The sequence below is a fragment of the Triturus cristatus genome, chromosome 10 (assembly GCF_964204655.1).
Source record: "Triturus cristatus chromosome 10, aTriCri1.1, whole genome shotgun sequence".
NCBI lineage: Eukaryota > Metazoa > Chordata > Amphibia > Caudata > Salamandridae > Triturus > Triturus cristatus.
This window is the reverse complement of record NC_140593.1, coordinates 953,931,367-953,944,940: the sequence shown is the minus strand read 5'-3', so window position 1 is coordinate 953,944,940 and position 13,574 is coordinate 953,931,367. Positions and strand designations below refer to the sequence as shown.

General features: G+C 40.6%; 1 protein-coding gene across 25 annotated transcripts in view; it reads right to left on the bottom strand.

The window, feature by feature from the left end:
• Positions 1-13,574, bottom strand: part of OBSCN (obscurin, cytoskeletal calmodulin and titin-interacting RhoGEF) — a 1,809,553-nt gene that overhangs the window by 429,278 nt on the left and 1,366,701 nt on the right. For all 25 annotated transcript variants that reach the window (XM_085628811.1, XM_085628818.1, XM_085628815.1 and 22 more), the window contains 3 exons: positions 12,131-12,157; positions 8,812-8,964; positions 5,311-5,356 (listed from right to left, as the gene is read on the bottom strand). In XM_085628811.1, the coding sequence (XP_085484937.1) occupies positions 5,311-5,356; positions 8,812-8,964; positions 12,131-12,157 (226 nt within the window). The remainder of the gene's footprint in view (positions 1-5,310; positions 5,357-8,811; positions 8,965-12,130; positions 12,158-13,574) is intronic.

Below are 13,574 nucleotides of genomic sequence, written 5' to 3'. Positions count from 1 at the left end.
ATCTTGCCTACATAATAATATGAACAATCTATAGCAATGCAGATGGGAAGTAGTATCTCCTGAGATTGTATTTCTTCACATTAACCTTTCTCCCTACCAACGTTTTGCCTCCTGACTTCTTGTCCTTTGCTTATTTATGCAAGATTACATATCGAACAGCAGAACATTTTATTTATTTCTAAAGCTGCCGCCAAGGGTTATAACATTTTTCCCTTGAAAACTCAAAAACCCATTCATTTCCAACATTCTGCAAGGTTTCTTAAGTCTTCATCAAATGCAGTCACAATTTTCCTAACATTAGCACCAATCCTTAGCAAAAAGAGGCTTCATCATAGCTTTTGTTTCCTATTAAACACAGCAGATATCATTCCTCAATATCAAGTCATGTGACAGCCTTCAATCTATCATCAGTGAATTTAAACACTCATACTTCCCCCAAACCACATTGTGGCCCATCTAAATATCAATTCTTTAAAGTACTTGAGTCCTTTCACTGGATCTCTCTCCAACCAACTGCTGAGTAGCCACCTCCCTCCCATCATTCAAGTTTGACTTGAACACCAAAATACTCCTAAGCAGATGCATACACCACAGAAGGCCTCTCTTCTTGCTTCTTAATCTCCCTCTTCCGTCATTCTTTTGCACCAGCAGAGAACTTTCAGGTACATGCAAATATGGAATTGACTCTATGTTTGTGCTGTATCTATCAGTACATCACAAAAAAATATTCAGTGCCTTATCCTGTCTATGCTCACTAAAAATGAAAATGTTTTAAGGTGCTGTATGAACCGAATTATAACATTGCTATTATAATGGAGAATCAATTAAATGAACTTAGCTTTATAAAAAAAAGTATGGAAAGAACAGAATATTTTCCTGACACTTGCAGGGTACACTTTCATGCCCTTTCCCACTGAACACTGAAATGTACCCATTGGAGTTAGCTTCATGATTCATAACTGTCACAACAGCCACGAAAACCATAACTCGCACACCAAATGCAATGCTCATTGAAGTGACCGACGCGATTATGAATATTATAAATGATCTTACATGTCTGATTGTATATTACATTACCATTAATACTACCAATGAGAGTACTTTGAATATAGTTTTACTTATTGGTTATCAGAATGTCTTGTTATCTGGTGATGTAGTTCTTTTAGGAGTTTTTGCTAACAAGTAAAAAATATTTTGAGGTCATTGCATTTGGTGTGTGAGTTATGATTTCAACGGCTGTTGTATGAATTATGAGTTGCTGAGCTAAAAATAACTAGTAAAATCCAGTAGTTTTAAGGCTTTGTTTTTTTACCATACCTTCACCGTAACTGTGCTTATTTGAACATACATTGCGATTTTATACCCTATCTGAACCACAAGGTCTGTCCATGTGACTAATTGCTGCTGTGCATGGCTTCAAGCTCTAAGCGGGGATTGGTCACCACAGCAAGTTGGGAACAATGCAGGGTTGGGGTGCACCCTGAATACCATACCCACAATATTGGTGAAACAGAATATCAAGCATAAGATATTGAAAAAATATTGACAGGTAAGTAAGTCTAGATTTTCTATACCTAACTCCACATATATATACCAATGTTGTAAATATGTATTCAAGGTAAGCAGATTTGGAGTCAAGAAAAGAAAATATAGACTTCCCTATATGCAGCTACTATTTGATATTTTGTCCCTCAATTGCCTGTCCTCGATATTCTTGAAAAAAGTGGTACAAAAGGGGGTGGTGATGGACGGAGCATCAGAACCAATCAAATACTCGCACCCAGTCAACAGATCTGGGTTTGATCCATCACCGTTCTTTGGCCCACTCTGCCACCCAAGTTCAGACATGGCCATATGCAAATCAGTCTGACCCTGTGCCTCATGGGAACAGTCCAGCCCGAACTGCCAAGCCATGCCTTCCCTGGACCGGAAACAAGCTTCCTAGGACCGGTTTCTGGCATTTCAGCCGTCTTCAGCCAGGCTTGCTTGAATCCAGTGGCAAAGTGAGCAAGGGACTCACGTCTGAGCATACCCTGCCAACTTATGGCGAACAAAGCGGCACAAAAGGGGGCGGTGATGGACGGAGCATCAGAACCAATCAAATACTCACACCCAGTCAACAGATCTGGGTTTGATCCATCACCAGTTCAGACATGGCCGGACTGTCAGATCTGTTGACTGGGTGTGAGTATTTGATTGGTTCTGATGCTCCGTCCATCACCACCCCCTTTTGTACCGCTCGATATTCTTGAACCACTCGATTGTTATCTTTGAAATGCATTAGTACAACAGGCCTGGCTGTATGTTAAGGACAGGCATGGATGCAAACTAAATGTAAAAAGAAAACTGAAATTCACAATCATTAACTTACCTAACAGCCATACAAACCATAACTCACATACCAAATGCAATGCTTATAACCTCACAATATTTATACCATTAAAAGCCAACACCTAAAAGCACCATGAACACATACAGTAATAAATAATACTACATTTATAGTCATCTCTCTCATAGTGTTAAGGGTACTGGAGTATGCAATGTCATGTATAAAATTGTTTATAACATTTATAACCTATGTTATTGCATTTGTCACATCAAGAGTGAGATTGTAAACACTGCATCTGGTGTGCATGTGTTATGGTTTGCAAGGCTGTTTGTTGTGTGAGATAGTATCTTATGAATATCAGTGTGTTTTCTTTTACTTTGTAAACAAAAGTGTATTTTAACTGTTGTTTTTGAGTGAATTTACATGAATGTAACTAAACAGCAAGAAGTACTTACTGTACAGTACACGAATGCCCATTTACAGATGAATGGGATAAAACTTCAAAAATGTGAGCTAAATGAAAATGAATCATCAACATCTATATAATGTACCGAAACTAAACAAACGTTAAGTATACAAGTGCATTAACCCACAGAAAACTTCAAACAAAACTGCGGCTTGCAGTCAGTCAGTTTACTATTCAGAAAAGATTACTGAAATACAGTAGAGGATTTTCCAATATGTTTAGATTGTTCCTGTACAGTAATTCTAAGTGCCTTCTTTCAATACTCAAACACCATTCATACTATAACAACATTTTTTGATCTCATTTTTGCTTAGCTGCCTTTTTTCTCCAGGAACCTCTATAAAAAGTATAAGTTGCATGCTTCACAATTTTTCAGAGGGTGTGAGGCATATTTATTTTGGTAAGGTTTTTCTACTAGTTAAGATTTTTCCTCATGGTTCACTCAATAACAAGTTCAGGTTTCTTTGAGGATGTTTGTCCCTTTGTATAGACACACCGGCGGGCCTTTTTATTTTCAATTTATTAGGCATCGTAAAAGATTAATTTGAGTGAAAATACAAAATGACACTGAAACTGCCACTTGCTCAGTAAGAAGTTAAGATAATTCAGGCGAACCCTGTGTACTTTTTCCATAGGTAAATGGTGTCAGGAAAAACCTTGACAGAATATGTGAGGGTTAAATCCTGCATATTCCGAGATTCACGCCTCGGAATGGGGTCATTACATATATTACCACATTACAGATGACTTCTGATGTCCCTAGTTGCCTGTAATAAAGAAATGATGTAGCAGCTTAACTATAGTAACTTATTACAGTTGAGTTATGACATCACAATGTCTGCTGCCAGAGCCAGGAACAGCCAGGAAAGTCAGGATACAGAGCATAACTAAAACTGCACTTGAAAAATGAAAATAAAACGTTGTTTTCCTTCTTCTGCTCTATTTTTGGAGATGAACGGTGATAAGCTGAAAGGTAATATTTATAGCAACATGCTTATTTTTCCAATTTTTTAGGCAATTATAAGAAAGACTATTTCTGAAGGTTTCTACACATTCTGTGTCATCTAAATCTGACTTGTACTAAACAGATTCTGATATATTTTTGCAATAAATGTCTAACTGCTTTTTGGTGTGTTCAATTTTGCGACAGAGATTCTAATTATATTCTTCATGTTTAAAAACATCCTCTCTCCTTCATATCAAACACTATCACACCAAGGACTTAAGTGGTTTGTACGAAGAGTCAAGGTTTGACAATGTAGCATACGAAACAAAGGACACCCTGGTTTACATTATATGGCTAATGCAAGTCACCTCGAGATTCCATGGCCTTATAAAGGAACTCAGCCTTCACCTGTGGAGGAGTGTGGCTGAATGGTTAGAGCGGCAGACCCTGAAGCAGAGTTCTGGCCAGGGACCAGGGTTCGATTCCTGCCACGGCGGGGCTTGGGCTCAATTTCCTCGGACCTGTCTATTCTCGCCTCGGTGCCTATTCTAATCACAGGCCCCACGCTGCAACTCTGGGCAATAGCTTGCTTAGCCTCCACACCGGCCACAACAGCGCTAAGGATGCCTGGTTTCACCCTGGGGGTGCCCAGGAGTGGACACTTCACAGGGAAAGCCAGGAGGGGTTTCACAGCGGTATGAGTATCAGCGCCAGGAAACCGCAAAGGCGACACCGCAAGGTGTCCGTCTGGTGACAGTGCGCTCTATAAGTACCTTGACATTTACATTTACATTTACCCCTGTTCCTTAATATGGTCACAATATGGTCCCACAACAGGTGGGACTTTATCCAATATATTACCCTGGTATATCTCATTTTCTGGTTCAGAAAGGTGCGGTAATACAACACCCAGCAAACGTTGTACAAAGTGGTAGCCTTATTTGCCAGTGGCTACATTATGATTCCTAAGCCTCTTAATAAGCCTGTAGTCAATAAAATGGTAAGAAGCACATCAAATGTTTAACTAAAATGTGAATTTGGTTTTCTAAGAAGATCCACCTTGCCTAGTGATATGGGGTTGTGACAGAGTAGAAGGAAAACAACGACAGCACATTTTAAGTTATGTTGAGCAGCAGGTATAGAATAAAGGAGTTTGTAGTCACTGTACACTTCAGATTCTGACTAACAGTCCCATGCTTAGCATGCCACCATTGTTACCATTGTTCCAAATTTTGGTATAACTAATTCAAGTTTCCTCCGTGCAGTGACACAGAGTCCGTGTGTTTCCTACACCAGACTATCACTGTCACATATAGCACTTTCTTGTTGTTTGTACCACTCTAAAAAGCACTATGCTCAGCTTGCTGAGGGATCTGTAAAACTCTGTCAAATTTAGAAAGTGAATTAAAAAACATTTTTTCCCCAAGTCAGGCTATTAGCGCTATCAGATTTCTTACGATTGAACCATTTGTTTCCTTTGAGGGCCTTTTCTTCAGAGAACTCAATACCAAAAGAAGGTTTCTTTATCAACACAGAACATTTAATGGAAACTTGGGCTTCTTAACTTACCAAAAACCACTTGTGGGACAGGCACTCTGTAGCATTTGGCCTGCTTCTAAAGAGAGAAAAACTCCAAAGGTTAGCAAAAGGCAGTTGGACACAAACAGACTCTTTTACAGTTTCCATTGCATGTTCCTGACCTTAAATGTTGGGTGGGCTGTTGAAAAGGAACCTGTCACAGAAGAACCCTATCTTATACAGGACTTGACCTTCTGGTGAATGTTCCTGCGCACTGCACACATACAAGCAACAGCAGTGACAACAACATAATTAATCTTGTGCTTGGCAGTCACCACGAAAAGCCTCAAAAAACCTTCATAACAAGTGTTCTGAATTATAGGTGGGAAGATATCAGATATCGATACAAAAAAGAATCGATACAAAAAAAGAGACTTGTGGTGTTTGAATAAGGACTTGCAAAACTCCCATGTATCTGCTGAAGTATGTTTCCACAATAATCCATGCCGACATACATTGTGGCTTTTGAGTAACGGTATGTTTATAATAAGTCCTGAATATATTTCAGCATACTGAAAACTGTACATTGCATAACAGAACCTAACATTATAAAGCAGAAACACAACTTAAAATTAACTACCATCAGCTATATATTATGTAACAGAACATAACAAAGTTCCCTATAATGCAACACATCAGTATTAAGGATTATTCATTTTTCAATGACGTATGAGTTTCTTGTGCCACTATCCCACTAATCAAATTTTCTGGTTGCGGTTTGAAAAGCTTAGCTGTTGTGCCATATTTTCAGCATCTTTGGAATAGTTTTGACTTCTTTTTTAAGTGTACACAGAGTTTTATTCCTAAGATTTGGTGCCTGGCAGGGGATAGTTCTTCTACTTAAGTTACAATTTTGATCCCTGCCAATGACACTATCCAGGAAGTCTTCATAGAGTACTTGTGAGTTGTCTAGATGATGTTGGGGATCGTTGTATGTAGATTTAGGACACAGCATTCTTGTACTTTACTGGTATTAACTTTTCAAATTGTTTTGATGTTGAAGCATTTTTTTTTTTCCACAGAACTCAAGTAAAAAGCACAATGATGACCACTTTTTGTTTTTCTCCCTCAGCTGACCTGCTGGCCTTTTCCTAGTCTTTTAGAGCACAATTGTTATCAAGCTTCTGGTAGTGCATATGCTAGATTGCATTGCAAATGGATAAAGGATGTCTGTTCCTCTTGGATGGTGTGCAAGAGCAGTCTCCCACAGAAGGTGATATTCTTGTAATTTTTTGCAATACAAAAAGTAGAGTTTGGATGAAAATCTAATCTGAGGTGCACATTGATGCCACTGTGTCATATTTGAGATAGTTTTTAACATATACCCAATTTCTATAGTCTATATTTATGATTTGAACAGCATCCAGTGTGCTGCAATTGTGTTAGAGATATATATGTACCCGAAGGTTCAGTTAAATAAGATTAATGTTGAATGTGATGGATTTTGCAGCAGGTTGATTTTATTTATGCCCTAGTGGCAGCCTTAGCTATGGTTGTAACCTGGCACAGAGGAATTAACAACTGTATTATCCATACAGCTTTATGCAGAATTTACTCAAGCCACCACATTGGAAGGAAGAGATGTCAATAAGACCACCAAGGGTCAGCGTCACAATACTTTTGGAACTTCCAAGCAATGGAAGGATTTGTGCTTGTTTATTAATAAAAAAAAAAAGCAAAATATATATTGTCACTGTTTCGCACATACAAGCAATATTATAGTTTTGTGTTTGGATGTCAAAATATTCAGATCACTAATATTGACCTACACTTGTAGCAACACTATAATAGGGATTTCCAAAATGTCATTCAGGTAAGCGTACATAGGGAAGTACAGATTTACTTTCTTAACTCCACATATGCTAGTAGTAAATAGTGTGTAGTCTATTTAAGTGCAAGTCAGTATAAAAAAGTGAATGTTTTCATAGAGTACCCGTTTCATATTGCATGGCCCAATTGGACTCCACATCAATTTGCAAAGGGAAGTGACCTAATTGTCAACGCCACATCAACCATTTACTTCTGGTATTGAGAGGGTTCCTAAGCTAATAGACACTCCACACAAGGACCGACTGGCCCCATTTTCAATCTGCTCCCATGTACGCCTATTGTGGCCCTTGCAGTAGAGTAAAAATACACTTGTTTTACATATATGCGAAGTCACGAGAATTGGCTACTTAAGGCTTGTTCTAAGACTCATCATGTTGATTGTGGCCTTCGCAACTGAAGGCTGGCAGCTCATGTCGGTATCAGGCATGATCCATCCAGGCTCTCTGGTAGTCGTTGATACGGTTGCTTTGCGGATGTGCACCACTGACCTCTACTATATGCACAGGTCTCCATGGACAATCATAGGTATATTTAGGAATCAGAGAAAAACTGTGTTTGCAACTTCCCAAATAAGCATCACAGAATCTGGCCAACCTGGTTTCTCTTCTGATTCTTTTGAAAGAACTTTCCATTTGGCGTATGGGTAGAATCCATTTTGCACTCACTGCTCTGATGTGCCTTGAGCCTGCAAGAAGGAGGGTTGGTTTCATTGACATTGAATTCCTTCAATGAACCTCCAAGTATGCAGGTCCTAGAGGAAAGCAGTAATTAGGGGGCAGAGATATCTCCTCAAACATCTAATTAAATTCATGTAGGTAATGCAACTTTTCGGAAACCTTACTGCAAGCTTCCTATGAATGGTGACTTCTTTTTTTTCTTTTTTTTTTAACCAGGAATGTCATTTGATTTGTCCATTTTCAAGATCAGATTATGTCTGGTAGAGTCCTGAGGCATTTCAAAGAGTTCAATTAGGCTCTCAACATAGGTGGTAGTATGTGAGAGCTAAACTCATGAGGCTAGTGTAGTCCTTCAACCTGCAAATTGGATTATTTTGTGGCCCTTTACACTGTTATTGTAGCTTTCATAGGCAAAGTGTTAGGACTTTAAAAAATATGATTGGGTTCAACCTCAACAAATGCTAACATAGAGTCATGTTTTTAGGGTATGCGTACTGAATATGTATGAAAACAATTTACTTATAATGACCACCTTGGCAGATTATTTCTACACTTTGGTCACAGTGAAAGCCAGAACATAATTTACTATTTGGAGGCTCGAGGCACCCGGAACTAGCAAAAACAAAGAAGACTTGAGAAGTGATCTGGACTTTGGAACATTAGGAAACGTGTAAAGGTGCCACAAGTACATAGTTAGTTATTGGTAGTGTAATCTGCCCACATGAATAAGGTTTACAAATGTTATTAAAACAACATCTAATGTAGTGTAATGTATCCAAGCAGAAGGACAATGTTTTGATTTCCTAATTTTTAGTTACGCTTTTGTGGAATTCCAAAACATGGCTCTTTCATCAAATGGAATGGGAGCTCAGTTATTGACAGTGTTTGTTTAAGAATGGATCTGCTGATTGAGCTATCGTGCAGAATTTGTGTGACCAATTTATTCTTGTTGACCTGTTTTGTAATGAGCTGAACATATACTCACTCAGGGGCGATCTGCAGAATCCATTTAATAAAGTCTTTAGCTGTCTCACTCAGGCGGACAAAATCAGGACTGTCCCAGGAAACCTTCCCAAGCTTCACCTTCTTCAGCGTTGCTCGATCATTTTCTCCAGCAAACGGCGAGCTACAGGTCAAGCTGTGACAGTCAAAGGATATCATAAGATTTGCATTCATGCGCATGTAAGTTTACATAATAGGACGTGAACTAGTCCCTCCTTGTGTAACTGCGACGGAACTGATGACTGGAATGTTTTTCACCAACATCTTTGCATTAATTAACTACACAGGTGCATTGGTATGGGTGCAATTGTGAAACATTTCCGAAATACATAACCTGCCCTTGTACCCACACTGGTACCGGTCCTAATGTAGTCCACACAAAGGCAGAAATGCCATTTCGGTAAACAGCACCATAGAGGAGATACAATGGAACAGCTACTTCAGAGATAGCACTGATGCCAGAAAAAGACCCTGACAGAAGCAGCTGTTCTGGCATTGCAGTTGTAGGCAGCTCTTTCCACCGCTGACACCGCCTGTGAAAATGTGGAAATCATTTATGACCACTGGCTTCTTCCACATCTCCCCTCTAGAGGGGACATGTGTAAATGTGGAGATTTTCCAGGATGTGTGCAACATTTCTATCACACCTACCTGCATCTTCCTAAGACGCTTGTATTGCTCTGTACCAACCAATCTGTCCAGTTACCATGTGACAAGAAAAGTATCTGCTCCAAAGCCTCAGTTTTGTTGCATTCAGCCACCTACCATACTGCCACCAGAAAGACAGTCACCCACGCACTCATCACCAGCAGACTCAACTACGGCAACGTACACTATGCCGGTGTCAAACAGAAACTCCTCAGGAAACTACAGAACATTCAAAACACCGCAGCCAGACTAGTCCTCGACATCCCCTGCCACAGCCACATCACCGAACACCTTCTAGAACTCCACTGACTTCCAGTCAACAAAAGGATGACCATCAAGCTCCTCATACATGCCTACAAAGCCCTCCACGACAGAAGACCAGAATATCTGAATCACTGCCTCGCATTCCACGTACCCATCAGACACCTTTGATCCCCAAACTGGCTCTAGCTACCGACCCATGGATCCAAAAGACCAAAGCCGGGGAAAGATCCTTCCCCTAACTCGCTGCCAAGACCTGAAACACCCTGTCTCTCCACCTCAGGTAATCCCCGTCGCTTCCCCAATTCAGGAAGGATCTCAAAACCTGGTTCCGTGACTGAACCCCAGCACCCAGGTGGTTCCACCAGCCCGCCCTCCTTCAGCGTCTTGAGACCCTCATGGGTGAGTAGCTGACCTTTATAAACCCGATTGATTGATTGATTGATTGATTGATTCAGCCAACTCCAAAATCCTTAGGTGGTAGAGAACAAATACAAAGGCTACAACCGAGGGCATGAAAGGGAAAACGCACACACAGGATAGATAAAGTCCGAAACCTGTCACAGAGAGAGAAAGCAGGAACCAGCAAGAGTGAGATAAAGTGGCATGAACCCAAAAGATGAACTTGGGCAGAAAATAGGCCCGAGCACCAAATAAAAGTGCCCCCATTAGCGAATCAGATAGCTATGGGCAGCTTTGACCTTGTAAAGACACGATATAGAAGAACAATGTATAGGTATGTTTGCAACATATGGGAGACTGGATGCATGTGTGCTTGCAACAGGCAATGTTTATGGTAATATCAGGAAAATGAACAGCAAACCTCACCCAGCAGACCCTAAATCGTGCCCACAAACCTCCTAAATAAAAAAATGGCCCCACCCACTGACCTATCAGATGAGCCCAAAGTGCACTGTCTGATTGGCCTATAGGCCAGTCCAACCCTGGGCATGGAGTGTCTGGTAGTGGATTAAAGGGGAATGAAGAATATGCATGACTAGGTAGCCTTGTTGCTCAGCGCGCCAATGTTTAATAGCACAGGCCGCAGGTGTCCAAGCAGAGCTTTTGGCACCGGAGCTCATTCTTTCACAAATTAAGCACTGGAGTACTGGGGACGGTAATGTCATTTTGGTGCAAATAGAGGGAGGGCAAAGAAATCTGACAACCTTAAAAAGTGAACCATGTAGCTATCAGAAGCAATATGTTGAACAGGTCCTGCAACTTGAAGCTGCGATGAACGAGATCTGATTATGAGGAAATAATGGGACCTGTTGCCAGCACTAAAAGAAAGGGGACCGTGGGAAATGAGACCCACTAACATTTTGTGACATGGGCAGGATTTTAAGTGGGCAAGGTCCTGCCGGCAGTTCTAAAAAGCAGGTGCTGAAACGGGTCCCCATCGGGCTCTCCAACTTTGCGTCACCCTCAGGGTGGAAAAAAAATCTTAACTCTGTAGCAGTACCGCCCTTCACTGCCTTTGATGTAACTTCAAAGAGACTTGTTAAAATTCTTTCTATCTCAGCCTTTCAGAACGGAAGCATTTTCAGTATTATATACAACAAAGCCATAGTTGTTGCTTATGTATCTTATGCAACTAACAACCACTGACAAAGCCAATTGTCCTTGCTTGTTGTAGGTGTAATGTTACTTGTTAAATTATATAACTGGATGCAATAACATAAGCACCAAAATACCAGTCGGGTGGCACACTATGCTAAGCATAGATTTTTAGCTTATGTGTTTTAAGGCACACAATATCATCTGCCATGCCCCTTTGTGAGACTCTCCCAGTGTTTTCATCCCACTTAAAGCCCCAGACATGGGTGAGATGAAAAGAGGGTGGTCCTCTAGGATGGCCAAGATTGCAAGGGCTTCTCCCGGGCGCCAAGATAAAAGCCTGCTTTCTGGTGGTGCTCTGTGCCAACGTCACTTCCAGAGGTCCCTAAATGACTAAAAGACACTGTGAGACTCTGAAACCCTGCAGAGATTCCTTAGGTAATCCCCAAACAGAGATGCAGTCCTCTATTCAAGACTACCTCTAGAACTAGCTTTATGATAGAATACTTGTGGGGAGAGGATTACCAGGAGAAGTTACTTTTTAATGGAACGGGTAGTGGAGGCATGGAACAGCCACCCTTTCAGCAAAACAGATGGAATAAAAACAATTACTAAACATAAGTGTTCCTAGAGTATATACTGGCCAAGTTACAGCCATATCTTGGGAAAAGCGTAGGACAAGAGGACGAGGAACTGTGTATGTTCTGTCAAGGTCTGATTGTAGGGCAAGGTAGTAAACCCCTTACACATTAAAAAACAGACCAAAGGCATGTTTACTCCCTCAGCCATTCATGTGTTTCTTCATACAGATCTACATATCTAAATATGCAAGTTACCTCAAGTAGCTGATGACTCCAACAGCCCTAAAAAAAATCACAAATATTAGTGTTAAGAGATATTATGATTTTAAGTTTAATACACATTCATACACTAATATGTAATCTCACGAACAAGGCAGAAGCATTAGAGTATAGATCAGATGTCAAAGTGGTAGCCGAGGTAACGGTACATAATAGAGTTGTCAAAATAGCTAAATGACAGGGGTTGTCCCATTGGTACCTTTAGCTACCCCATGTGACACACGAGGCATATCACCGCTCTGGATTGTTGTCTTTGAGGCAAACTAAGTAAGAGATAAAAATGCTTAACCCCTAAGACGAACAATATCAACAAAACAAGAAAAGCAGTTTTAACTGTATTATTCAACATCAACCCCTTATGGTGGAATAGACGCAAATTACCTGTCTACGGCAAGCAAAAAAACCATGACATTAATCAGTTATATAACCCAGATGAAAAACTGAGCACAGTAAATTGGCAGCTTTTGTATAAATAGACTTAGTATTAATAGAAGCTATTTGGTTAACCACAGGTGGGTAAAAAGGTAAGTCAGTCATTGCAAGATGTTAAGCTGCTATTTTTTCAAGATAACCACAGCTATTGATTGATTGTTCAGCTGATCTACCCTATCGGTTAAGCTGGATCTAGGTTGAAGAAGAAGACAAGCACTGCTGTCTCTTGCAATCATTGCCTTACAATTGCGTATCGGCTCAATCTACACGTCAGTGAGGGCATATGGTGGTTCCCCTAGACTTTACACTCTTTTTCCTGTCCAGCTGCCTTTCTCTCTACATTGTACAGTGTTCACATTTCTCTCCTACACCAGTCCCCACTTGGTATCCATGCGATCCATGAAATGTGTAAATTAAGCAAAGGTTATAGATTCGCGGTCCATTCTGCTGGCATGTAGACACTAAATCTGGAACCCATTCTGGCAGAGGCGTTCTACCTGGAACGGCGTTCCTCAGTGATACCGAGTAAAACCGAGGCTATCCACGACTTATCTCAGTGTCGGCACAGCACTGGCAGTCATCGTTATGGGAAAAGCATAGGCAGCGATGTCTGTAGTGAGATCAGGTTACATCTGCATCTTCTGCGGCTCCTTTGTTACAACCGTTGGGGGGCTCTGCTCAGGGGCACAGCTTCAGGGGGGGGGGGTGTTTAGGGTGTTACATCAGCCCTAATAACATTTTTTTATTTATAAATAGTTGGGTACAGGAGCTCTCGCAGTCAGGTTTGGCTGAGGCATCTGTCAGATTTCACCAAGATAATCTTTTATATTTCACAAAATAATGTGTTTTCTCTCACTTAGTACCCCTGCAAATCTGCATTCCTCTACCTTTCCATTGCCCCTTAAACTCCTCTTCTGCGCCCCACTTCCTGTATAATGTATTTTCAAATTATATACCACTGTGATGGTTGGAAAAATTGATACCCCTC